We start from the raw sequence: 24,500 nt of genomic DNA, 5'->3' as shown, positions 1-24,500 counted from the left end.
CAGGTAAGGCCGGAGAGGGCTTCGTTTTGTTGCTTCAGCGTAATTATGGTCCCTTTGTGACGGTAAGTGATCTGATGTTTGTTGAAAACGGTTTGTCTGCCTTTAACATGGTATGCATATCTGTACAGCACACGTCAGCTTGCCAAAGGTTGGTGGTTTATGCCTGGAACTCTGGTTTCTTCCACCCATGAAACTGACCATCCATGGACAAGTTGAAGATTCTTGAGTAGGAATTAAACAACAATCAAGTAAATAAATCAATAGATAACAACATAAGGGTCCAATCGATCATACTGCCGTTAGCCATTTTCTCATTGATGGTTAGTAAATTACATAGATGAATATCTTTCCAAAACAGGTCGGTGATTTATAAATTTCTTAAAACAAATGAATCTTGGGTAACGATGAAACCATTATGTAAGTCAGTTTGTGACGTCTGCAACAAAAGACATCATCATCTTGCTTGGGCACCAAAGCCGTAGACAGTATGTGTTACTTGTAAAGCTTCAGACAGGAGAATTATTTCTCCCTAGCGTATCAAACTTGGCATTCATGGCCCCGGTCTGGGGCCATTTCAATATCTTGGCTGTTAACCTGTGGACACGTTACTTCCATGGAAACCAGTACTGTATGTATGTTATATCTTCGTAAAGCAAGCCCCCATGTGCTGATCTATCAGCAGTATAGATAAAAAAAAGTAATGTCTGCCACATGTTCGGATAATTTGAAGAACTGATATTGATAATTTCTAAATTCGATTCCACACATCATATAGACACAGTATATGATACATTTTTGTTCAAGTTAATCAAAGACCACTCAACACACATATGAATACCTGGAAGACAGAAGCTCCCTCTCCAGTTCATATCCAGTAATGAAGGTTTACCATCTGCCTCAAACCTGCCCCCTGGATATGCCACATTGGAGGACTTGCACCGTCACGCCCACTAAGCCATAACAGTAGTGAAGAATGACCTAAACTTGCCTAATACCTTTAATAAGTTCTATAGTTTTGAATTTAGTATTTCACTCTTATATTTTGTCAGTAACCTTGTAAATGCTTAACACACTTTCACTTCCTCTTAGTGCTGGGTAGGGAGTGCCAAGCTTGACTATTTTCGAGATTGGAAGATGAAATAGGTTCTCCTGTTTTCAAGGTCAATGTTTATACTTCTCGGTAATGTTGCTTACCACGGTTCAAGTCCCAGTGGTTTTCTATCAAGGTGCCTTTGGCATACTATAGATGCATTAAAGGATAGATACACATTTTTTTCCTTTATATATACTTTAGTATATGACGTGGCTGGCCCAACACATGAAAGTACAAAAAGCTTAGCTTCCTTCGATGTGTTTAAAAATGGCTTGAAACCATCAGTAAGTGTGGAAATTTGGTAGCCTGCTGTGATGGTGTAAAAGGTTAAAGCTGTCAGAAGAGCCTTTAGCAGGGCAGAGCCTGAATTATGGGCTAAGATGGTCCCGCTTTCCCTCTTTTCTTTTTTTTTCATAAAAGACCATTCTTTTTGTTTTATAGTACCTTTTCTCGTATCCTCTAAAACCTGTCTCTTTGTAGCCACTGACTTAATGCCATCCTCAAGAATTTTTGGCATTTATAATTACAGCCTACAGGTACATTTTGGGTGAAGTAAAATAGAGTAGATAAACTGACCTTTGGCAAGTTGGCCACGCCAGTATAACCTTTTTTACAGACAGAATAAATCCAATGTCAGACGAATGTTGAAAAATAAAGCTTGAAAATTATCTAATTTGTTGAAAATGTGAACTATTCCAGAAATTTTTTTCCAGCTGATTATTAACATGATCAAAAGGCCATAGAAAACATGAAGATTAGACAAAATAAAATTGTGGATATTCGGCTTTGTAGCGTCAGCTCGCAGATAAAAACACAAAATTGTTGTCACCTTACAGAGGCAAACTTTTCCATAAGCAACAGGTCACAGAGGTTACTTGGAAGTAGCCCACACAAACTCTATTCAAGACCAGTAGCTACTGAAGGAGCTGTGTCACTGATGGATGGTTTCAATTGATGCCACAAGCTTTGTCAACAAGTGTTTCCACTTCAGCACAGGGAAAATAATACTACGTAAAGTTGGAAATGGCCATCGACCAAGGATCTCGTGCCTCTTAAGAGTTGATGAAAGCTCCAAATGCTGACTGTTCTAATCAACTTCAAAGTTCATTTCCACTTATTTTTATTTTAATAGGTTTCTCTTGCAATACTGCTTTCCACCATCTGCATACTACATGTATATATATCATATCTGCCAGCTCGTAACAATTACCAAAATATCAGTACCATAACACCAGAGATAACAGAAAATCAGCATGTTTCCTTCACACTGGTTTATTTTCCCATGTGTACACGTAAGATGTTGTTTGTGTGCTGCTTGTTAGCCTGGGGTGAAGGGTTTAGACGGTTTCCAGAACCGGAGGTTCGTAGCCTTCAGGGCGCTCCACTTTCTCCCCGGTCTCTGTTACCACCGTCTTGGTGCCACCCTCACCGTGTAGCTCCATAAGCTTGCCAACTGAAACAACAACAACAACATGGCTCTAATAATCCAGCACGGAATAGCTTGTGTTTAAGGCACAGCGATGTGGGAGAAAAGAAAAATCTGAAATAATGAATTCATCGATAAAACTTCCCCTAACCAAGTAAAAAACAAGTAATGTTTTTTTTCCATGGAGATTTATGCCTCTGCTTGGCAAGTATAAGATGAAACCCATTCACTCTTGGGTACTATATGATTAAACAATTTAATTCATCAAATCAGCGAGTTGTACAAACAAGTGCTTGTACATAATTACTGCACAATTTTCAATTATTTATTTGATTGGTGTTTTATGTCAGGCTCAAAAATATTTCACTTATAACACATCAGCCAGTATTATTGTGGGAGGAAACACAGCGGGGAAAACCCACAGCCATCCACTAGCTGAACTTCCCACGGACAGTATGATCAGAGAGGAAGCCAGCTGCACAAATTTTAAAAAGGAAGTAGAAACAAGAAGTGCAGAAAATCTCACCATCAAATTTAGGTTTCTTCAAAACCTTCACTTTTCGGATAAACACATCGTGTAATGGGTAGATTCCCTGGCAGGCCTTCTCTATATCTTTGCCGATGCTGTCGGGAATACTGTGAAGGAGACAACAGTCAAACCAATCAAACATGCAAATGCATTAGGGCTATTGGTACAGTAAGATGTACTTCGGTATATTTTCAAAAGAACAATAAGTTCTTTGTCGCCAAAGAGGTGACAATCCTCCGGTATGACTTCCTGCTAATTAAGCTACATCTATATGACAACCTCAAATCAAAACTGAAGTAGAAATATTCATAAAATGAACTATTACAAAATGTCACTTACAGTTTGTTGACAATTTCTTTCATGTCATTAGAAGACACCTCTCTTGTGATGATCTCAACCATCTTCTTCCTAATGGCTCGGACCTGTTGACAGAGTATTTATTCATTTGTTAGATTAGTGTTTTACATTGTGCTGAAGAATATTTCACCTATACAGCAGCAGCTAGCATTCTAGTGGGAGTCCAATGGAAACCCACAACCATCCGTAGGTTGCTGCAGGACCTTCCCCTTGCACAATTGCAGAGGAAGCCAGCATGAGCTATACTTGAACACAAAGCAACCATAGTGGTGAGACTGTGAAAGCAGAAGACAAAAAAAAATAAATATTTGGTGTCACTTCCTTCGTAAACAATGCATTGCGGGCATTTTTCAAAATTAACAAGGAAATACAAGAGGCTAAATATATAGTACATAAAAAACACAGCTGAAGGACTGTATTGCAGCAAAGTCAGATGCAACACACCAGTTTAACAGATAGTGATGCTCTTTTCTAGCAAAGAGTCTTCACAGTGGAGAACGGTCAGCATGCCATGCCTGAATGGTCTGGTCCGACAACATTCACCAACACCCTGTGTCCATTAATAAATGATTCTAAAACTGCAGATTGTTTTTTTGTTTACCTGTGTGTGTTGGGCATAACAGGTTTTCTTCATCTGGTTTTGCCTCTTCTTGGTGAACCCAATACAGAACAGCCTCAGCAGGAAACCGTCTGTGGTCTTGACATCCACATGGGCCTCGATCAGCGTCTGCGAACAGAATAGCATTTGATCAAACTGATATCAGCTCCTCTGAAGGAATACAAAGCTGTACATATTTAGAGGGAATAGTAACTCCTTTCTCTTTACAGAAATAAAAACTTCACTTCTGAAGAAATGTGAATTACTTTATGATCTATGGCAAATCCCCAACCTTAGCAGCCGCTGAAGCTCTTTTTTTGGAGAAATTTATGCCTACCATTATTACGAAAATAAATAATGATTTGTTTGTGTCACTAAGGATGCAAGCTTCACTAAACTCAGAAAATTACTTCTCTACACCCCATAGTTCTCTCAGAATGTTTTAAAAGATTGGTGGCAGTGCTGGGTGAAAAGGTTGAAGAATTAGGTTAAGTTTAATTCTACCACTCGTAGGACAGCTGAAACACACACTCCTGACACTGGCCACCTTTCATTTGTTTGGCGCATAAATTATATTTTGTAATTCACCTTATTGCTCATTTACACAACAGTACTGCCCATGTACACAACAGTACTGACCATGTACACAACAGCACTGCCCATGTACACAACAGTACTGACCATGTACACAACAGCACTGTCCATGTAAACAACAGTACTGACCATGTACAGAACAGTTCTGCCCATGTACACAACCATATTGCCCATGTACACAACCATATTGCCCATGTACACAACAGTACTGCCCATGTACACAATCATACTGCCCATGTACACAACATGGGAGGCAACTGTGTAAACTAAAAGCACTGGGAGAGGGGCGCTGCTGTGTTTATCATTTGCTCTCCGCATTTTTGTACACACTGAAGAGGAAATTTGGATGGGGAAATAAACTTCATTATTTGTTGATTTCTAAATTCCTCCAAATACAAAAGTTAAGATCAAAAGCGCACAAGGAATATATCATCCCGACATGTACTCAAACTTTTGTGTTAATACAAAAATAAAACACGAAAGACATCAATTGCATCATGTGAATCAAAATTTGAATTCAGTAAGTAGTCTGCTTATGCTGTAGATTCTATTATGTTCAGCAGAATTTTTTTCGTGAAAAGTGTCACGAAGTTGAAGTCCTCGGACAGCATTTTAATAAATAGGTCATTGTGAAGTGGTTTGGTACATTACGGAGTGGTATTGTACAAGTCCATGTTTGTGTTGAAAATCTGCATTGGATCTGTACAACACCAAACAATACAGCCCATGCACACAACAATACTGCCCATGCACACAACAATACTGCCCATGCACACAACAGTACTGTCCATGCACACAACTGTACTGCTCATGTACACAACAATACTGCCAATGTAAACAATACTTCAATCCTACCCTTCCCCCGGGCTCTGCCCGGTTTCCACCCACAATAATGCTGGCTGCCATCATATAAGTGAAATATTCTTGAGTACGGCGTAAAACACCAATCAAAAAAAAAAAAAAAAAAATCCAACCTACCCATAACAAGGCATTCATAGAATATCGGTAGTTGGCCTAAATGAGCAGTTTGTAAAACTGCATAATTTTCAAGTCATTAAAATGTTCAAATGTTGACCTCTACATCAATTAAAATAGAATGATTGCCATACACACATACCCTAATTAGATAGTGCTACGATCTTTCCATTAAATCAACAAGAAAAGCTAAAAGGATTATACTGTAAGGTTTGCAGAGCAGTGACTTTGTATGATATGAAGTTGTAAATCATTGTGGTGGTAACATACACTGTGGGGAGTTCGTGCACAAATTTACCGCAGAGGTCTTTGATATGCATACCGCGAACTGCACTTGGCAATCCATGTACTATGGGTGACAACTGCAACCCTGTGAATGGTTGAGGAAATGTTGAGCTATGAGGTAAACAACTCCCTTGGTCTTTGATATGCAAATCACTACCGATGATGGGCTATGGTACTATGTGTGGCCACTGCAATCTTATGATCGGCCAAAAAGTTAAACCAAACAGCACCACCGACAGCATCTTTCCACCTTTCATGAGACCTCTCCTTACTTCGTAACAAGAGCTAAAAATGCATTCATTTTCCTAATGATCTCTGACAAGTCACTGATCAAATAGTTGTCACATTTTTAGTTGCCCACCAAGCAGCTCATTCATTTCTGATACCTGGAAATAAGCAGCAGGACAAGGACAACATCCAGCACCAAACATTATTTTGATTTATTTGACTCCATTGGTGTTTTGCGCCATACTCAAGACTGTTTGGTACAGGACAAAACTTCCATGTAAATAACACTTTAACTTTTCAATAATGTGAAGAGCTGGACAATTTGCCATTATCTCCAGTCTTACAATACTATCACTAACAGCATTCCTCACCCACCTGCCACTTCTTGACCATGGAACAGAGCTTGTCTCTGGTCAGATCCATTCCGTGGAAGTTTGTCAGCACATTTCTGCCCTGGACCTCCTCAGCCACCAATTTGAACTTCCTGAATGCAACTTCATCATTCTGGAGGTCAGCCAGCGATACCTCAAACACACGTCCCTTTAGGCCATCCGATGCAATTTCTGTAAAGAGGATATGATGAATTTACTATCAATTCAAAAGCTGCTCGAGATAATGCAAGCTTCCAAGTATCCATACACGAGAACTGTGTTTGTGTAAAGCTAGCAGACACAACAGATATACCTCTCTTTCTAGAACTTCTATCATCTCTCTCATCATTGGCTATTTTCTTGAATCAAGGGAAAATGACTTGCACACCACACCTTTATAAAAAGTACATCATAAAGAAGTTAAACATAGATTTCTTAAATCTGTTTTCCTAACTTATGGTTTTCGGCTTGAAAATTATGCCACAAATATTCTGTGGAGACGAAGTTGAGTGGGGGGGGGGGACTAAATTTGCCTATTCAGTTGATGGTGTTTACTCCAGAGATTCCCACTTGTATAACACAAGTCTTTGGCAGAAGGTGCCTACATGTACTTACTTGTTCCCATGGTCCTCGTGACAAGAGTCTTGCCTATTTGTCTGATGTTGAACATGCATGGTGCCTTCACGTCATACCAGTCTTTTTTAGTGAAGGGATCAACTCTACAAAAATACATACAAAATCATAAATACAGTGCAGTGGATAGATTTAGCCAGAATTTCAAAACTCCTGGTGTCCAGCCAGGTATCTTCTAATGTGTCTAACATCATAGTAAAAAATGTTTCTAACACTGTTCACTGTCCATCTTTAGGACTGTACAAAACTCCTTGATGAGCCTTACTACTTCTGGAAGTCAAGAGACTGCACTCAGGTCTGGCTTGGTAAAATTCTGTATGGCGAAGCATGGGCCCAAACCAACACCATGGCGCTGTCCATTTACAAACCTGATGCAGTTACCCATCCTTGTCAAATAAGTCGCGGCTCTCAGTATAGCGGGTTGGTTTGAGCATTATATACTCACAGCCCCACACAGCTTATAGATAAGCGACCGCCATTGTGCTTGCAAGAAACTGATATACAAATAAGTAACAAACGTAAATGTCAGCAAATATATGGCCATACAACCACAACCATGCCCCAAACACCACAAACACTGCCACGGCAACAGCATCAAGGTTTAAAAGGAGCATGATCCTTGGTCAAACAAAATGTCAGAGCAATCTTGGACTGCGTTTCTGGGCGCTACCATCATCAGGTCAGTTTCAGTTATCTTTGGGCCTGTTTCATATTCATGGCAAAGACGCTGATGCCAAGCAATTCCAAAAAGGTCCAAAGACATCCGCACACAATCCAGGACTCAAACTGGTGGCACCTAAAAGTTTTGAGGCTTTTGTCATTAGGATGTATACCGCACCGGACAGAAAGACATTCATTGTACTCAGAAATGCAAGGCCTATAGTTACTATAGTTTGCTTAAAACCCTTGACAATTTTAACAAGAAACCGGTCTCTACTTGAATAGTGAACAACTTTATCCTGCACTTCATGCCGCATCAATAAAGGTGTTGAACAAATCTGCAGAACACCGTTATTATGCCGTTGTTGTTGTTCTGACACATGCAGTACAGGCGTTTTGGCAGATAGGGTCATGTCACTATCCATCAAATAACTTTGAGATCATTCGTGTAATAATCCATCATGCCTTAGTCTGTGACAGTAAAATGATGAAACTATTGGGAAATGTATATATTTAGACATACATCTTCTTTTTACCGCCCTTCTTGCCACCTTTGGTAAGACGTTTATTTTTGCCAACCGCCATTATGGCTGCTAGTAGGGAAAGAGGAAGTCGCTGAGCTGACGCAAAGGCCGTCGGGAAATCAGAGCCGACAGGCGCTTGGAGTTGTTGACATCGTAAGAGTGGATACTGTTTTGACAGTTACTGATCCCCATTAACCATGTCTTTTGATGGACACGAAGCACCAGCATACATTGAAGCCCAGTTACCTCCGTATGAGCCACCTCCCCTATGGATACCACCAGAACAGGTGAAACTGGAAATAGGTGTTGTTGTTGTTGTTCTAAGTAGGCCTAAGTTGACTACCCCTCCCAATAGCAATATGCCAAAATTTAGGTGGACAACCATGTTTACACTCCAAAGTGTAAATATCGGACTTACTGACATGGTGAATATCCCCTTGACTACCGAATTCATATGGCAACTAGAACATAATGGGATAGTTATCCCCCCACATCCACCAAACCAACCGCCACACCTAACCTCTGCATTCAAGTTCCACAATGCTGCCCTCACCCCCACCCACTCCACAAATATGCGTGCTACAGTTTTAGCGGCCTCACCTTTATTCCTTAGGAGCCTGCTGGACTTGAAGTTCATAGCCCCACGACCCGAGGGGGATGTGCCTTCGTTAATTCGCTGTGTGATAATTAAATGTCAGAAATAACAAAATTCATGACTTATTGTATTATGTATTAGAATCAGTTATTGATTTGCTGTTCTGCAGATGGTCGTGGGCCGCCGCCGTATAAGTGAATAGATAAATAAATCAAATAAATAAATAAATTGATTCGCTGTGTAATTATTAAATGTCGTAAATAACAAAAATCATGACTTAGTGTGTTGTGTTTTAGCATCAGTGTTAAAGGAAATGTTAGGGGTGATGTCTTAGCTCAGGTTTCCACACATGTAGACCACAAAAACACAAGGAGGATGTTCTGTCGTTGATTCTCTTAGTGCATATCAGTCACCATAAATTACCAAATTCATGACTTCACCTCTTTATGTTTGGCATTCATGTGTCTCCTGCAGGCAAGTTCTTAGTTTCCTTGTTACTAAGTTTATGTTTGTACTGGCACTCTGGCGTCAGTGAAACCATGTGTCATATGTTGTATACATTGATTGACAGGTCCATAGCCGATTTCATGCCTCAGTCAAATATAGGTCATTATGACAAGTTTTTATCTGCTCTACAAAAACAAATTCTAATGAATTTGTTTTTTTTTTGTGGTTTTTCAGCGCAAAAACAACCCGGATTATAACAATGACTTGACTATGTTTCTTCCTAGGACAGTGTTGCTACAAAGACATTCTCAAGCAGATCAGGTAATTATGCTGTAATGAATTATTGAAGTTAAAACCTTGCCTTCAGGTGTTATTAGTAGTCGGTTTCATTTTTACTGTTAATGTTTTGTTTTTTTTCACAGCATCATAAAAAGCTGGATGTACAGATTTATACATTTTTTACATGAACACTGGCGACAATATTCCCGCCATAAAGGCTGAAAAAAAAAAAACATACACAAACCACTGGAATTTCAGTTGCATTTATTAATGTGAACTTGATATTAAGTATATTGAACTATTGCAACTGATCATGTTAGACCATTGTTGAAAAGTTGTTTGTTGGGCATAATCCAACCAACCCTCTAAAATAGAGCCTATACTCTAAATTTTTTTTTTTTTTTGTTATTTCTCTGTCCATGTAAATTTCTATAAAATCCATATTTTCCATAGCCAGAATAAATAAATGGAAATTTTCTACTGACCCACCTGATTTTATCTGATAGGGTCAGGTTACACACAGCAAAGAATTCTTTAAGGATGACCATGGTTAACACTTGTCATTTAGAAAAAAAATGTGTTCTTGGTTTTTGTTACAACTTTGTGTGTGTTTTTCTTTTAGCTTGGTTTCAACATTAGAGGTGGTAAAGAGCATCACTGTGGTATATACATTTCTAAGGTGAGCTAAAAAAAATGTTGAGTACGACGTTAAACCCCAAGCACTCACTCACTCACTCACTCTAAGGTGAGCTTATTCAAAATTGTCCACATTCTGTGGTCCTGTCCCAAGAGGATGAACAATTTAGCACATCGTTTCTATGTAGGAAAAGGCACTTTTGTCTTTATGTAGCTTTAGCTGGTTTGTCTAGGAACTTGCAGAGAAGGCCTGTGCGGTGAGGGATCTGGATAAGACTGAAGATAATGACAGGACTGGAAGCTATTTGTTAACATATTTGTGCCTTTATCTCTCATAACAGGGAGGATCCCCAGAGACAAAGTGGTAGATGTGTGATTTATTTATTTATTTGATTGGTGTTTTACGCCATACGCAAGAATATTTCATTTATATGACGGTGGCCAGCATTATGCTGAGAGGAAACAGGGCAAAGCCTTGGGGAAACCCACGATCATCCGCAGGCTGCTGGAAGACCTTCTCATGTACAGCCAGACAGAAGCCAGCATGAGCTGGACTTAACACACAGCGACCACATTGGTGAGGGGCTCCCTGATCATGGCGCCACGCTGACATGCTAGCCACCTCAGCCACGGAAGCCCCTGGTAGATGTCTGATTAAACTGTGCCATTTGACACATATATGTATACTTGTAGGATACGGCTTAACATATTCAGCGTACATAGATGCAGTTTACTTTAGTCTTATGTTTATATGTAAGTGCCACATACTCAAAACAATATTGCATTTCCAATCCATAATATATTGGATCTATCATGGTCAGTTGACAGTTTTTAGTACCTCGTGTGTGAGAGAGAGGCATTTCCACATGTTCACCACACCATATACCCTATTTTTTCTAATTTTTGGAACAACCGGTCGGCTATATGTAATTGTAGCAGGACTATTGAGTTGCTTTTTTTCTCACATGGTTAGACCATGTAATGAACAACATATTCATACCTTTGAAAAGGGTGGTAATATTCTACTTTCAACACTAGTAGTGTTTGTCCAAAAAATTAGAAGAATTAGGTTAGTTCAGACCAACCGAGAATAAACTAGATGAACACTCATTTGCTTTCGAAAAATCTCTCCTATAAAAATATCTGAATTACTACAACACTATCGTATATTTTGGTTTATATATGGTTTACTCAAGTCTTCATAATGTATGTTTCTTCTCCTTCTCTCATAATTATGAAATTTGTTTCGCTGCCTGACTGTCAACATCATCAAAAGTCATTTTCTTGCAGGTCACACATAGTGTTGCTGCCAGACTGGGGTTAAAAGAGGGAGACCAGGTGAATGACTGCTTTCTTCCTTGTCTGTGCATAGATGTACTTATCGTCATACTCCTCATAGTGCATGTACCATTCTCTCTACACTCGCTCAAGATCATTGCTATTGCTAGACAAGTTTGACCTTTAGAACCTGTGCTGTGCATGTAGATGAGGAGGATATGACTGTGTTTGTATAAAGTATGAATAGAAACAAAGGTTCAAGGTTTTTTTTCTATTATTGTTGCCTTGTTCTCAAAACCCATTGCTCAATGTTCCTGTGTAAAAATTGCTCATAGTGGCAATGATGTAAAATTAGTGTAGAATGTGGTGGGTACGCTGTGAGGAGTACGGCAGATCAGAATAATAACAGCTGTAACTCGTATATAGGTGTTACTATGGTACTGTTTATCAAGGTTTCTCATTGCCAGATGTTGGTCATGCCAGATGTAAGTATCGTGTAGCAGTGATTTATTTATTTATTTGATTGGTGTTATATGTCTTACTCAAGAATATTTCACTTATACAACGGCAGACAGCATTATGGTGGGAGGAAACCAGGCAGAGCCGAGGGAAACCCACAACCATACGCAGGTTGATGGTAAAACATACCCAAACAACAATCAGAGACAAAGCCGGCATGAGCTGGACTTGAACTCACAGCGTGTAGCAATGGAATGGTATTTCCTCAAGATATTGGTTTATACATTTATATATTTGCTTTGAGTTTTATGTCACTTTTATCATAAAGTCTGTCATATCACAATGATTTTTGTATGTAGAAAACAGTCTCAGTAGCCCTTGAATGTTGGATGGAATGAAAAAGTCCATTAAGAGTGTTCTTCTCATTGCAGATCTTGGCTGTTAATAACATTAGTTTTGAAAACATAGACCATGCCTATGTAAGTATTCTGTTGCTAGTTGCTAAAGAAAAAATCCACTTAAAACGAACTGAAAATGGCTATTTTGAATAATTTGAAAGGTTGTTGTAAATATTATTTGTTTTCATACCAATTGATTGAGATGGGCAGCTAGAATATGTAGTTATATGGCTGCAGAAGTCTATGGACCAAAAGTATGCCATAGTTTACAGCATTGGGAAGTGGAAGCGACCATGTCAGACAAAAAGTAATGTGACTAAGTATGCCACATTTTCACAAATGCACACAAAACTGAAACTGATGGGAAATTAACGTGGTTTAATGAACGGCACCCTTGTTCACTGTAAAATTCATTATTTTAAATTAAATGCTAATTTGTTTGCCAAAGACCTAATTTTGAATCATGTTTTTGTATATTTCATTGGATTCTGCGATTATTGGTAATTCTTCATTTACCCAGTCTGATGTTTTGTGCCGCTGTTTTCTGTCAGGCCTCATTGCTGGGCATGTCACTGGTGATATCATTGAGAGTTGTACGCTGATAGTTGATAGACTATTTATATTGCTGAATTAACTGTGCATGGTTGCAAAGCATTCATACTGAAGAAAATTGAATCTATTAATAGTGCAATTTGAAAAATTTTGTTACAATTTACAGGCTGTGAAAACATTGAAGACAATAACAGATGTTCAGATGACAGTGCGATATTTCCCCTATGGTAAGTAATAAAGTACAAGAAATTTTATTATTTTATTAATAAGAACAGGGCCAGTTTGAAATGACAGGAAAAGGCAATTTGATTTTCAGAAAACATATCAGGTAACAAAATTTTTAGCAAACAATTGCAAGGAACTTTTAAGCAATGTTGAAAGATACAAATTTAAAAGTGGCTATCACAAGAAATCAGTTCTTTGACGAAAGAGCGCACTTTTTTAATTCAAATGCGTGTAACCTCATATTCCTTCACCATATGGTAATCAAACCTATTATGTATCTCAGTTCATGATGCCATTGCTTTTAGGCAGAGTGGTTGTATAGTCTCTTGGATTTGACAAAGTTTTGTGAAAGCCTTCAATTTGTAGTGAGTGTATAGCCTATGGAGATTGACATGGTCAGCCTTATACATGTGTATGAAAATTATCCCAAACAACTGTGTGTCAGGTATCTGAATTATGTTCTAAAGTGGCTATTTGTCATACAAAATTTCAACATCTTTCAATAACATCTTTGCAGTGCATTGTCATGATAAAATCATAATGCCAGGTCTGTTGCAGACCTCACAATCAGCTGCAAATGGAAAGTGGCATAACACAGTTGACTTGTGAATATTTTTTGTTTTATTGGGCAAGTACTAATGGTTAATTACAATATTTTCTGCTATTTCAGGTTATGATAGGACATATGACAAGACACGATTCATCGCAGCAATGCAGAACTCTGGACGAAGATGACATGCCAAACTCATTCTTAGTTTAATATCTACATATATATACATACATACATACATGCTCCTTTCATGTCTGACATTTGTCTCTAGCTCAATGCTCCCACCTCCACAAGAATACATAATGAATTAGGAATATTCAGGATGCTCTCTTTTCTATCTCAGTGTCTTCCAGTGACAAGAAGATCTTGTCGAGCAGGAATCGAAATGAATAGTGTGGGTAGAGTATATATCATGACAGTCAGGACAAAATACATTTTTTTAACCATTCACTTAACAAAGACCCTGAATGCGTGTCATCACATTTTTGTCAGATGTCACAGTTTTTGCATATTTTTTTTTTCAATTTTCTCCTCATACCAGAGAATTTATAAGAGGGACATTTTGAGGTCTTGCTGTACATTTAGGTACATGACAACCCTTTTTTTGTACTTAAAGATTTTAGAGCTTTGTGTTAAGCGTTTTTAAGTAAAATGGAGTGAAAAAGAAACTTCTTGATGTTGTCTCCTTTCTGCCCTATTTTTTTGTTATTACAAGCAGAGATTGTCAAATGGACTTGACCATTATATTCTTCAAGTGTAATTGCTCAGGAGACCTGGTTTCCTCCTGCCATAATGCAGGCTGCATGTGTATAAATGAAATATTGACTGACATAAAACACTAGTTATACGTGGGAAGGTCAGTCAGCAACCTGCGGATGATTGTGGGCTCTCTGTGCTATACCCAGTTTCCTCGCTGCACAATGCTGGCTGCCAGTGTATAAGTTAAATATTCTTGAGTACAACGTAAAACACCATTCAAATAAATAAACAAAACACCACTCAAATAAAATAAATTGTCCTCAAGGCTCATATACCTCACTCTTGCAATGAGGATGTACCTTATGTCAAACGTAAGTACTCTGTACAAACACGTCGCCATCAAGTTGGAAAGAACGACATCATCAACTTTGTATTACGGTTACAGAACAATAGATCTTGTGTCCAGTTCGAGAGAGGTCATGTAATTCTGGTATTTCCATGCTCTGATGTACTAAGGAGATAAACAAAGCACTGGTCAGTCAGACCCAGGTTGTCCCAGAATAGTGTGATGGGACTTCATCAACATGTCTGGGGCCAGATTCACAAACTGTTACAAGCACATACATGTATGTGCCATGGTGACATAACGGCCACAGTGCTTGTTGGTGTGGTAGTTCGGTTGGCCATGTTCCCAGTATAGCGTCCACATTTCTGAAAGCTAAGCTTGGAAGAATTAAACAGATCTCAGATCTACACCATGCTATGCTTAGTGAATCCTGCCACAGGGACCAGTTGTTCAAATGTGTGTTAAAAGTTAACCCAGGCTTAAATCTTGATACCAGTCTTGGCCTAATACAGACCTAATAGGACTTTAGTCCAGGCTAGAGTTAATACCTGGCTTAAGTGCGAATGCACTTTTGAGCTGGGTCCTAGTGTCTTAGACTTAGTATTCAGTGAGGTAGCACTATAAATATCTCATCAAGACCAGCCTGCACGGAGGATGTACTACTTGGATATTACCAAAATAAAGCTACTAATGCATGTGTTCCTGAAAACTGCAATTCCACAACTAGTAAGGGTATGACTGACAACACTAATGTTTCCACACAATCATGGCTTAAGATTTCTGCCTTTTCCGTTTCTTAACCCAGCCTCTAAATGCTGCGTTAAGACTAGGGATGCTATTAAACACAACCAGGCATTACATCTATTTTCAAGTAGAAGACTAACTAATCATGTCAGACAAAGAAGAAATTTGCCAAAGTTAATTTCTTGCATGCATTTATTGTATTTCATCCATACAAAAGATCAATGACAGTTTGACCATGATTGACAGCTATTAATATACACACATATGTACATATATACACCACCATTTGAGCATTTTCAGTGTAGTTCAAAGGTAAAACAATAGCTATCCGTCTAGCTAAATAAATTTTCACATAACATCAATATATGTTCAAAAATCTTCATAGTGTAAATTATGTAAATGACTACACGTTTCAGCTATAATCAGCTCCTTCCTCCGAAATTGATGATGCTGACGAAAGTAAGATGAAATACATGAAAATAACATCTGGAAGGAGCTGTTAACTGGGATCAGCTGGATAAAGTCAGACAAAAACAAATAAAATGCAGGCCATTCTCTTGCACCAAATTGCCTTAATACATGACTGAAAACTCAATAATGCCCAAGTTGAATGAAAATGGGAGAAATAGTTTATAAAAAAAGCATGCCTTATGCCATTAAAAATAGGTGTCCAATTATCAGTAGAATGATGTGAGAGATGAAGTGAGAGGAAACAATGAGATAGAAATGGAATTTTTTAAAAATTTGAAAATTAAAACTTCTCAAAAATTAATCATCTTAAAAATTTAGTACTTTATGATTTTTACAAATGTACAAGGTGAAAATATTTTTGAATTAAAATATATATTACATTCTGTGCAAAATTACTGGTTAAAGCACTAGCTGTAAATAATACTCATCTGAACAAAAGTGAATAGGAACTTGTATTGATGCTAATTTCGTAAAAGTCTAACTACACTTTGAAAATATCACAGATAGCAAAATAGCTGCCCTTTGAGTCAATTATGAATTGACTTATACAAGAGAGTTGAGAATAACTACTGAGAACTGTTTCTTATGGCTCCCACAGACAGCAAATGTTCCAGGACAACTGGTAATTTCTCCAACTTTCTCTTCACTGTCTCTGGTAACATATCTGTTTCTTGAAACCTGCATAAAAAAGACCAAAAATATTCAATGCAAAGAACTGAGTTTCGTTGAACTCTACTGTAATGTAATGGACAATTGGCCTGTTTATGGTGGGCTGTAATATGATATAGTTATATGATATACTAACTTTTCTAGCAAAGATGGGAAAGGAACTATTGCATTTATTGTTTCGTTATGTGCCTGACTGATATTGTAAAAATCTCACCTGTGAAGGTTTCCTTGCTGATCCACATACTTGATACAGGTCACTGAGGATTTCACACCGATCTGCGTACCATCGTTAAACCGCACCCAGATTTCACCATTTGGTTGCTACAAGACAAAAACACAGAGTAAAATTAATCCGGTGACAAGTCTGTTGCTATTCCAAGTTCATCTTTAAATATCTACCTTTGGTTTTATGTAAAAATACTCATATATTGAGACTATTTCCATAGCCCCACATTTTCAAACAAATAAATCAGGTGGTATTAAAATAGGCTCCAATGCCTCTACATGTTTATTAAGTATAACTGATTATAATACATGGGCTCTAAAGCTTTAAACTTTCAGCAGTAGTTCTTTATCGTATAAATGTTATTACCTGTACAGCCCAGCCTATGTTGTTGACATAGACCTGCCTAGTGAGATCTCGTTTGGAGGCTTGGGAGCTCTGACTTGATACTGATGACTGACCAGCTGTTCTGCACGACGCGGCCGATAACACCGTCCCATCAAAGGAGGACATCTGGTATACAAGAACATCATTTATTATTCACATCGTCGGTAAAGAACAGCAGAAATGAGGGTGTAATGCTTTGTAGCATTCACTGCAGTTACACACATCATGGGTTATGTTATAATTTATTCATGAACAAATTCACCAATCTGCAAATTAAGGATTGCTGATTAAATCTAATTAATATTAGGGGATAGCTGTGATGTTTAAGCTATTACTGTACTAGGAATGTAATGTGATTAATCAATACATAATCAGGAACAAAGGTGCATACCGTGGGTGGATTAGGAGATGTAACAACTGTGGGTGAGCTCTGAGGAACGCTGCATCCAGTTTTGGTGGGGCTTAATGACACAGAGCTTGGTCGCCTGTAAAGATGAGAAAAATCCATAAGATGTATTAAACATTAATTAAGATACCTGATATCTAAAGCAATATGATACTTGTACTAAACAGACAGTAAACATCTGTTAGGATTAAAACATAATATTTGTTGACTGATTACTCTTCAGCTGTATATAAACCATAATGAAAGATTAGGACATCCAAAATTTCAATGAACTACAGGAGACAGGAGAATAAAATTCCTTGTTCCGTTATAAAACTGGTACACACCTTCCAATTATTATGGGGAACATCTGTTCCTTGAGAACACAATGTGCCTGTGTGGTGGTGAGAACTGCCTCTAGGTCTGTACACTGCTTCTGACACTGAAACAGAAGGCAAAACAACATAAGACCATGTTATCGATGGGCAGTCGCATAAATATACATATCTGTGTGTATATATCAAGAGAGGATTTCCTCAATGTAGGAGGAAATAGCCAATTTTTTACCAATTTTTCAATTACATTAGTACGATTCAGGTGATTCTCAAAAGCATAAAAAAACAAGGAAAGTTGTGTCTTACCTTTTTAACGTAGTCCAACATACTTTTGGTATTTTCAGTTAAATGCTGTTGATTTTGTTCACTTTCCAAAACCAATGAGGTTCCAGTCTTTTCGATGATGCGAATGTGTTTGGAATTAGCACTCACTTTGGCACCTACAATCAATAAAATCCTGAGTATCAATAACTGAAGATGGGAAGAAGTCATAATACTAAAGTGAAGGGGAAACAATTAAAACCATCAATCAGAAGTATGCCAGTAAATTGTATTAGATAAAATTTGAGAAATTCATTCTGCTGCTTACCATCATAAAACACTGCCTCAAAGTCTGCGTCAGGTGTATTTTCCATCAACATACACTTGGCTCGTTTGGTGTACAATGTCACTTTGGGAGTCTTTGACTTTACCAGGCTCACAAATCTGAAATATCAAAAACATGTAAAAATGAAGGAAAATTTGTTAAAGAAAAAAACATCATCAGAAACATTATCAGAATTTTATAATACGGTTATGTCTGATAAAAGACATACATACTTAGCTGCAGCAAAAAAAGATTATTGATATAATACACAGCTATCAGCATAGACAGGTTAAATGTACAAATCAAATATTTACACATAATTTATCATTATAGTAATTTACTATATTTTTTACCTTGCTGCATACTGGTATTTCTTCCAGTACTTTTGTGGGAGATTGTCAAACGTGAACCTTTTACAGTTTGGAGAGACAGGAATTGGTTTGTCACCAACAACAACTCCCCGACTTGAACCAGGCTGAAATACAGCCACCTGCAGAGAGAGAGGCAAACAATTTATGACAAAACAATCAACTGGCTGAGGAAGTATACATTCGTTCATTATTGTGTAGACTAGAAAATTTACTTGTACTTTTGACAGTGACAAACATACCAATGTGTGAACAACTGAAAGTACTCATGTGTTTACAAAGACAACTTTAATGCTTACGAAACCAAAGTGGATGGCAGAAATTAAATATGCTACGACAGGTCATAGGCCGTCTGACAGAGGTTTGTTTGGTGACCTACCTGTAAGCCATCAGATGAGATATGAAACACTTCAATAACCCGCTCCTCTTTATCCTTCACTCGCAGGAACTCAAGGCAAATTTCACCATTCTCCATGATGTTCACCTGAAGACCGTGAAAATAATAATTAGAAACATCATCACAACATGAATATTGAATAAAAATATATCTCACAGATTCACAAATTTGAGCAAAACTCACACTTTGGTAGACATCTACACTTATTATTATTTTTTTTCTAAAACAATGACAACAATCATAAGACACTTACAATGGCATTTCTTGTTCTCTGTCGAATGGGACGTAACCGCACCGACTCAACAGGGGAGACAACCTTGCGAATTCCACTGCTGACACAAGCTGCTTGTGCCTGGCGGACCTCCTGTACCTCTTTCACCGCTGAATTCTCATGTAAGGACTGGCAAGTTTTGGTTGGGCTCCTATTTTGTGTCTGCCAATGATTAGGGTTAAACTGTCCACAGGCCTCTGTGGAGCGGGGCCATGTCTGTAAAAACTGAGGATTGGATTCCGAGGCACTGAGAGTGTCAGAGCCCTTAGATGTGTCGCTCTGTGAGCGGGTGTCATCCACACTGGTCTGGTGCTGGAAGGCTTGCTGATAGAGATTGTGCCGTGTATCTGGGTAGTGGTGGTTAGCAGCATGTGGATGTGTGTGGGTAAATTCCCCATGAGAACTAATGCTGCCAGATTCTGAGGGAGCAGAGTCTGACCTCTGACTCCAGTGGTTTTGGTGACAATCTCTCATCGGGGGAGACAACTCTGGGTTGAACTGGAGCACGCGTTTGGTTGGTTCAAGGCAATATTCATCACTGTCCTGGGAGGAGACTCCTGAGTAATGTTTGGAGCTGCTGGTATCGGAGGCAGCCCTGTGAGCAGGACTCGTCCTCATGTGGTGGTGACCACTCTGATACGATCCACACGACCATCCAGAAGAGCTGGGGGTATGTGACCCATCCTGGTACTTAGAGGGGTCAAACTCGGCAGCATGGGTCGGCTGGGCATGGGTGGCATCTACACTGGGTTTTCTGAGTCTGTAATCTGCCGAAGCAGGGCGTCTCTGGAAGCATCGGTGTGGGGCCTGTGATCTTGGCTGGGTGGGGTCAGTCAGGCCCTCCTTATGCAACTGACCTGTGGATCTTGATATGTGTCTCTTCAGTTCAGTTGTCTCACTACAACAAAACATTGTCATACATGCAATTAAGAAACCATACTTTCATACCTGCACAGATGACAAGAGATGATGTGATTTCTCTCATAACCTTAGACACTACTATCCAGAACAGAGCCTTGTGGCATCTTAAGTATTGAAATGTTTGTCACACTAATCATTACAGTACAGCCAGCTAACTCATTGGTCCTCCTGAGATGTCAAACAAAGTAAACAAAACAAAGCTTGTTTGTTGTGAGATACTGACAGTTAATTTATCAGAAGGTTATTGGAGCATGGTGCTGTGGTGAACATACCTGTCTCGCAGTCTGACCGGTGGAGACGGAGGTTGTCGGCCTGTGCGGTGAGTGTGAGGGCTGGGGGGCTTCACTCGCTTGTGAAACACATTGAATTCACATGATCCATTTGAGCTCCCTGTGTGATCTGTGTCTTTCTTCACCGGAAGTTGATTCTGCCAGTCTTTAAAGGGGAATGCCATGACAGGCTGAGGTTTGCTGTAAGTGGTCACTCTGGATGATGATGTTGTTGTGGCCATCGTGCCCCTCCCACTGTCCATGGAAGCCTCCACAGAATGCTAAAAAGGAAAATGTACTGAATTAGCTACCAAGTTTCACGAAAATAAATTGTGGAATTTACAGAAAAAATTAAGGCATGAGCCCCATACACTAATGAATGATATAAGAAAATAACGAAAATGACATAAAATTAGGTTTCTTAATCCAAATTCTTACCTGATTTGAATTATTTTTAAAATCTACTTCTTTGGTCATGAAAGGATGGTCCATAAAGCCTCCCAAAGAAAGACGTTCCTTGGGATTTTTCTTCAGTAATGACTGGATAAGATCTTTTGCCTCTGGTGAAAGGTGATCTGGTAACTCATACTCTGCTGATATCACTCGGTTCAAGGTGCTCTTCACAGCATCTGTATCAAAAGGGGGTTTCCCCACCAGGAAGGTGTATAGCATACAGCCTAGGGACCAGACATCTGCCTCCAGACCATGAGCTGTCCTCATGGCCACTTCACTGCAACATAATCAAGTGTGTTAAGCTGAGTGCAAACTGTCAACCAAAGAATACTCTGGGCATAAGAGAAAGTTGTGGGAACAGGACTTGCAGACTGTCCCACTGTTTTAGTACAGCAGTAGTTCAGTAAGAATACCAACTGACAAATAAGAAAGTGTACTTTAATAGTTTGCAGTTTTCACCAACTGAGAAATGTCAACTCGTACTACTCACGGTGAAATATAGTTTGGTGTGCCACACATGGTGAAGTGTTTCTCATCTGGTACGCTGAGTTGAGTAGCCAGACCAAAGTCTGCTATTTTCTACAAACAAAAACAAGTATAGGTCACAGTTAGCCTGCTGTCGAACACAAAATGAAACACCATAATCTAACATATGACTGACCATGTAAAGGCCACTTCTTACTCTTACTGTGGAGGGTTAGTACTTAGATGTAGGCTTCAAAAAAACTTTCGTAGATAAGATGATATTTATACTTTCAAAGAGTACTTACGACATTCATATCTCGAGTAAGTAACAGATTAGCCAAAGTCAGGTCTCTGTGAAGAATGCCGTGTGAATGAAGGTAAAGTAATCCCTGGACAATTTGCTTCATGAAATGGCGAGCTGGAAAGATCAGATATAAATATATACATAAATACACGTTAGGCAAGTTGTTAACTAAATGTCAATTTATAATGAAAAAATATTAAATAAAAAATTTTTTAAAAATGCTTAAATTGTAAACCACAATATTATCCCACAAAAATAGTCTAAGTAAAGTATATTTTATCATGAAGTGTACTTTTTCAAGAATGTTATCTCTTAATATGACCTTACCCCAATGTGGCTGACCTATGACCTGACCTAGTCTAATCTGCGGATGGCATTAAATAAGGGAAATTGGAAAATCATGCTGAAACCTGTGCCTACACTGAAGAATATATCACACAACATGTACATAACAGTGTGAGTTTATATCTGGGAGGGGGAGTGGGATAAGGGTAAGCTATTGTTCTGTTGAGTACATAGGTGGGTAGGTAGGTGGGGTGGGGTTATTACATATGCCCTAACATGCTGCTGTAACCAGGGCATGCCTGAACTCTCATTACTTGACCATCAGTTGACCTGTTCTTTGATCTATGGAATCTCACTAATTAGTGCGCTAATTAAACTGCATGAGAAATACACCAGGAATGTTACTCACCCTCATCCTCAGTTAGCACTTTACAGTTATTCTTCAAATATCTGTGCAGTTCCCCATTGTGACCTAACTCCAGAACCAAGTACACATAATGGCTATCCTCAAAGTAATTATACAGCTGTAAATGAAACAAAGCAATAGGTGTTCATAACAAATTCATCTATTTGAGAAAATCATCTAACAAACACCTTTTTGCAAGTACTCTTTTATCTTGAATATCTCATAATCTTAATGAATATTAATTAAATTACATGACTAACTGTGATGTGTTACTTGACTTCCAGGCAATGGCAACTTATGCATGATAATTATATATACAAAAAGTATATGTGCTACTTTTATTTTTGCAATAAAAAAACTATCCATAATGAAGCAGGAGATGTGGAACAACCTGTCTTGACATACCTCTAATATTGAAGGGTGCTTTAATCTGGAATGAATTTCTACTTCTTTTTTCACTCTAGCAACCATTCCAGCAGCTTTCATTAGTTTCTTGTCAATCTAGTAAAAATAAACAACCAGTACAAAATTATAGAGTACATAGTCATAAAAACTGCATTAAGAAGAAAGATATTTAACAGTGCAAAATTTAAGTATTCAGCAGACTTACATGTATGTATTTTAGCTCCTGTCAGTATCTGTAAACATTTCAACTTAATATTTCCTTTAAAATTTGCGTATTAAATTTGTTTGAAATTAAATCTTAAAATAGGCTAAATGCGTACCATTTTAATTCCTACTTCTTGTCCTGTCTTATTGGAAATTGCTCGGTACACACAGGCAAATCCACCTTTCCCCAGGAGATTCAAAACCTGATAATCCTGAAATGTAAATTGCATAAGTATGTTATTGTGACATCAAAGTAGACAATCATATTGAAGCAAGGATGCAACAGCAAGAAAGAAAAAGAAATATAAAGCTACAAATCACAGCATGCACATGTGTCAATATGTTTACATGACATATTCCAGGTGACGGCATTCTGTAGTTACTGTGTTTCTTGAAAATACACAAGTGCACAACACCGGTAGAAATATGACAACACTTTGGAACGTTCCACCTTGTCGTTCTCAAAAGTGAAACATGAATTTTTACATTAACAAAGTCGGAAAACTCTGTTCAAGTTGTGCAACACTGATCGTACGGACAATCTTTAGAGCGGGATATACCAGATCACGACCAGGCATGTTAAGTCCAACAACAACAACACAACAAACGATATTTGTGATGCACCTACCTCGATTTTCTCGCCCATGCCGAACAAATCAGCCATCGTATAGCGTGTAAATCTTGATCAGACACTTGTTTTCATCGATAAGGTGTTTGATTTGTTGCCTGATCGAAGCTAGTCAAGGGTAATGTCACAACAAGTCCATCGCTCTCATCTTATAGCATTCACTTTCAAACGTTTGGAAAAGACGCGCCTCGACTTGACAGGTCAATGTGAGCACCGGACAAAAGGCCTCGTTCTAACGTGATTGGACAAAACCCTGCTGAGTCGTCTTTGAGTTTTAGTCGGTTTGCATCAAAAAGGTAGTAAAGTATACTATCACCTTGATTGTTTTATTGAATAAAGGTGTTATTGTTGTGTAATTAACGACCGTTTGGTTGAGAAAAAAAGGAAATGCAAAAAAAATAAAAGACATTTCTGCTTTTGAAGAGCTGTACTCGTGCATCTGACTTAATAACCTAACTAAGGTCCATTTACTATAAATATAACATCAAATGTTTATAAGAAACAAATAAAATTATAAATATTTTGATATTTATTACAACCTGCTGACTTTCGCATGCGCAGGTAGCGCGATTTGGGCTTTTGACACA

General features: G+C 38.4%; 3 protein-coding genes across 3 annotated transcripts; 1 reads left to right on the top strand and 2 right to left on the bottom strand.

Moving 5' to 3' along the window:
* Window positions 1-2,349: 2,349 nt before the first annotated feature.
* Window positions 2,350-8,395, bottom strand: LOC135472631 (small ribosomal subunit protein eS1). The gene is made up of 7 exons (XM_064752230.1): window positions 8,273-8,395; window positions 7,072-7,175; window positions 6,461-6,648; window positions 4,007-4,132; window positions 3,388-3,470; window positions 3,046-3,155; window positions 2,350-2,546 (listed from the first exon to the last, which is right to left on the bottom strand). The coding sequence occupies exons 1-7, from the start codon at window positions 8,332-8,334 to the stop codon at window positions 2,431-2,433; spliced, it is 789 nt and encodes a 262-aa protein (XP_064608300.1). The 5' UTR covers window positions 8,335-8,395; the 3' UTR covers window positions 2,350-2,430.
* Window positions 8,368-14,527, top strand: LOC135472632 (PDZ domain-containing protein 11-like). The gene is made up of 7 exons (XM_064752233.1): window positions 8,368-8,560; window positions 9,550-9,636; window positions 10,217-10,273; window positions 11,521-11,568; window positions 12,399-12,446; window positions 13,084-13,144; window positions 13,813-14,527. Exons 1-7 carry the CDS (start codon window positions 8,471-8,473, stop codon window positions 13,875-13,877), a joined length of 456 nt encoding a protein of 151 aa, XP_064608303.1. The 5' UTR covers window positions 8,368-8,470; the 3' UTR covers window positions 13,878-14,527.
* A 1,239-nt stretch (window positions 14,528-15,766) lies between these two features.
* LOC135473040 (serine/threonine-protein kinase PLK4-like) lies at window positions 15,767-24,067 on the bottom strand. The gene is made up of 18 exons (XM_064752820.1): window positions 23,914-24,067; window positions 23,402-23,497; window positions 23,082-23,177; window positions 22,680-22,794; window positions 21,987-22,099; window positions 21,707-21,795; window positions 21,202-21,493; window positions 20,767-21,044; window positions 19,556-20,471; window positions 19,285-19,389; window positions 18,891-19,027; window positions 18,541-18,656; window positions 18,258-18,391; window positions 17,964-18,058; window positions 17,623-17,716; window positions 17,214-17,357; window positions 16,836-16,942; window positions 15,767-16,630 (listed from the first exon to the last, which is right to left on the bottom strand). The coding sequence occupies exons 1-18, from the start codon at window positions 23,947-23,949 to the stop codon at window positions 16,519-16,521; spliced, it is 3,075 nt and encodes a 1,024-aa protein (XP_064608890.1). The 5' UTR covers window positions 23,950-24,067; the 3' UTR covers window positions 15,767-16,518.
* Window positions 24,068-24,500: the final 433 nt, after the last annotated feature.

The sequence above is a fragment of the Liolophura sinensis genome, chromosome 8, assembly GCF_032854445.1.
Source record: "Liolophura sinensis isolate JHLJ2023 chromosome 8, CUHK_Ljap_v2, whole genome shotgun sequence".
Classification (NCBI taxonomy): Eukaryota; Metazoa; Mollusca; class Polyplacophora; order Chitonida; family Chitonidae; genus Liolophura; species Liolophura sinensis.
This window is presented reverse-complemented; position numbering and strand designations above follow the sequence as displayed.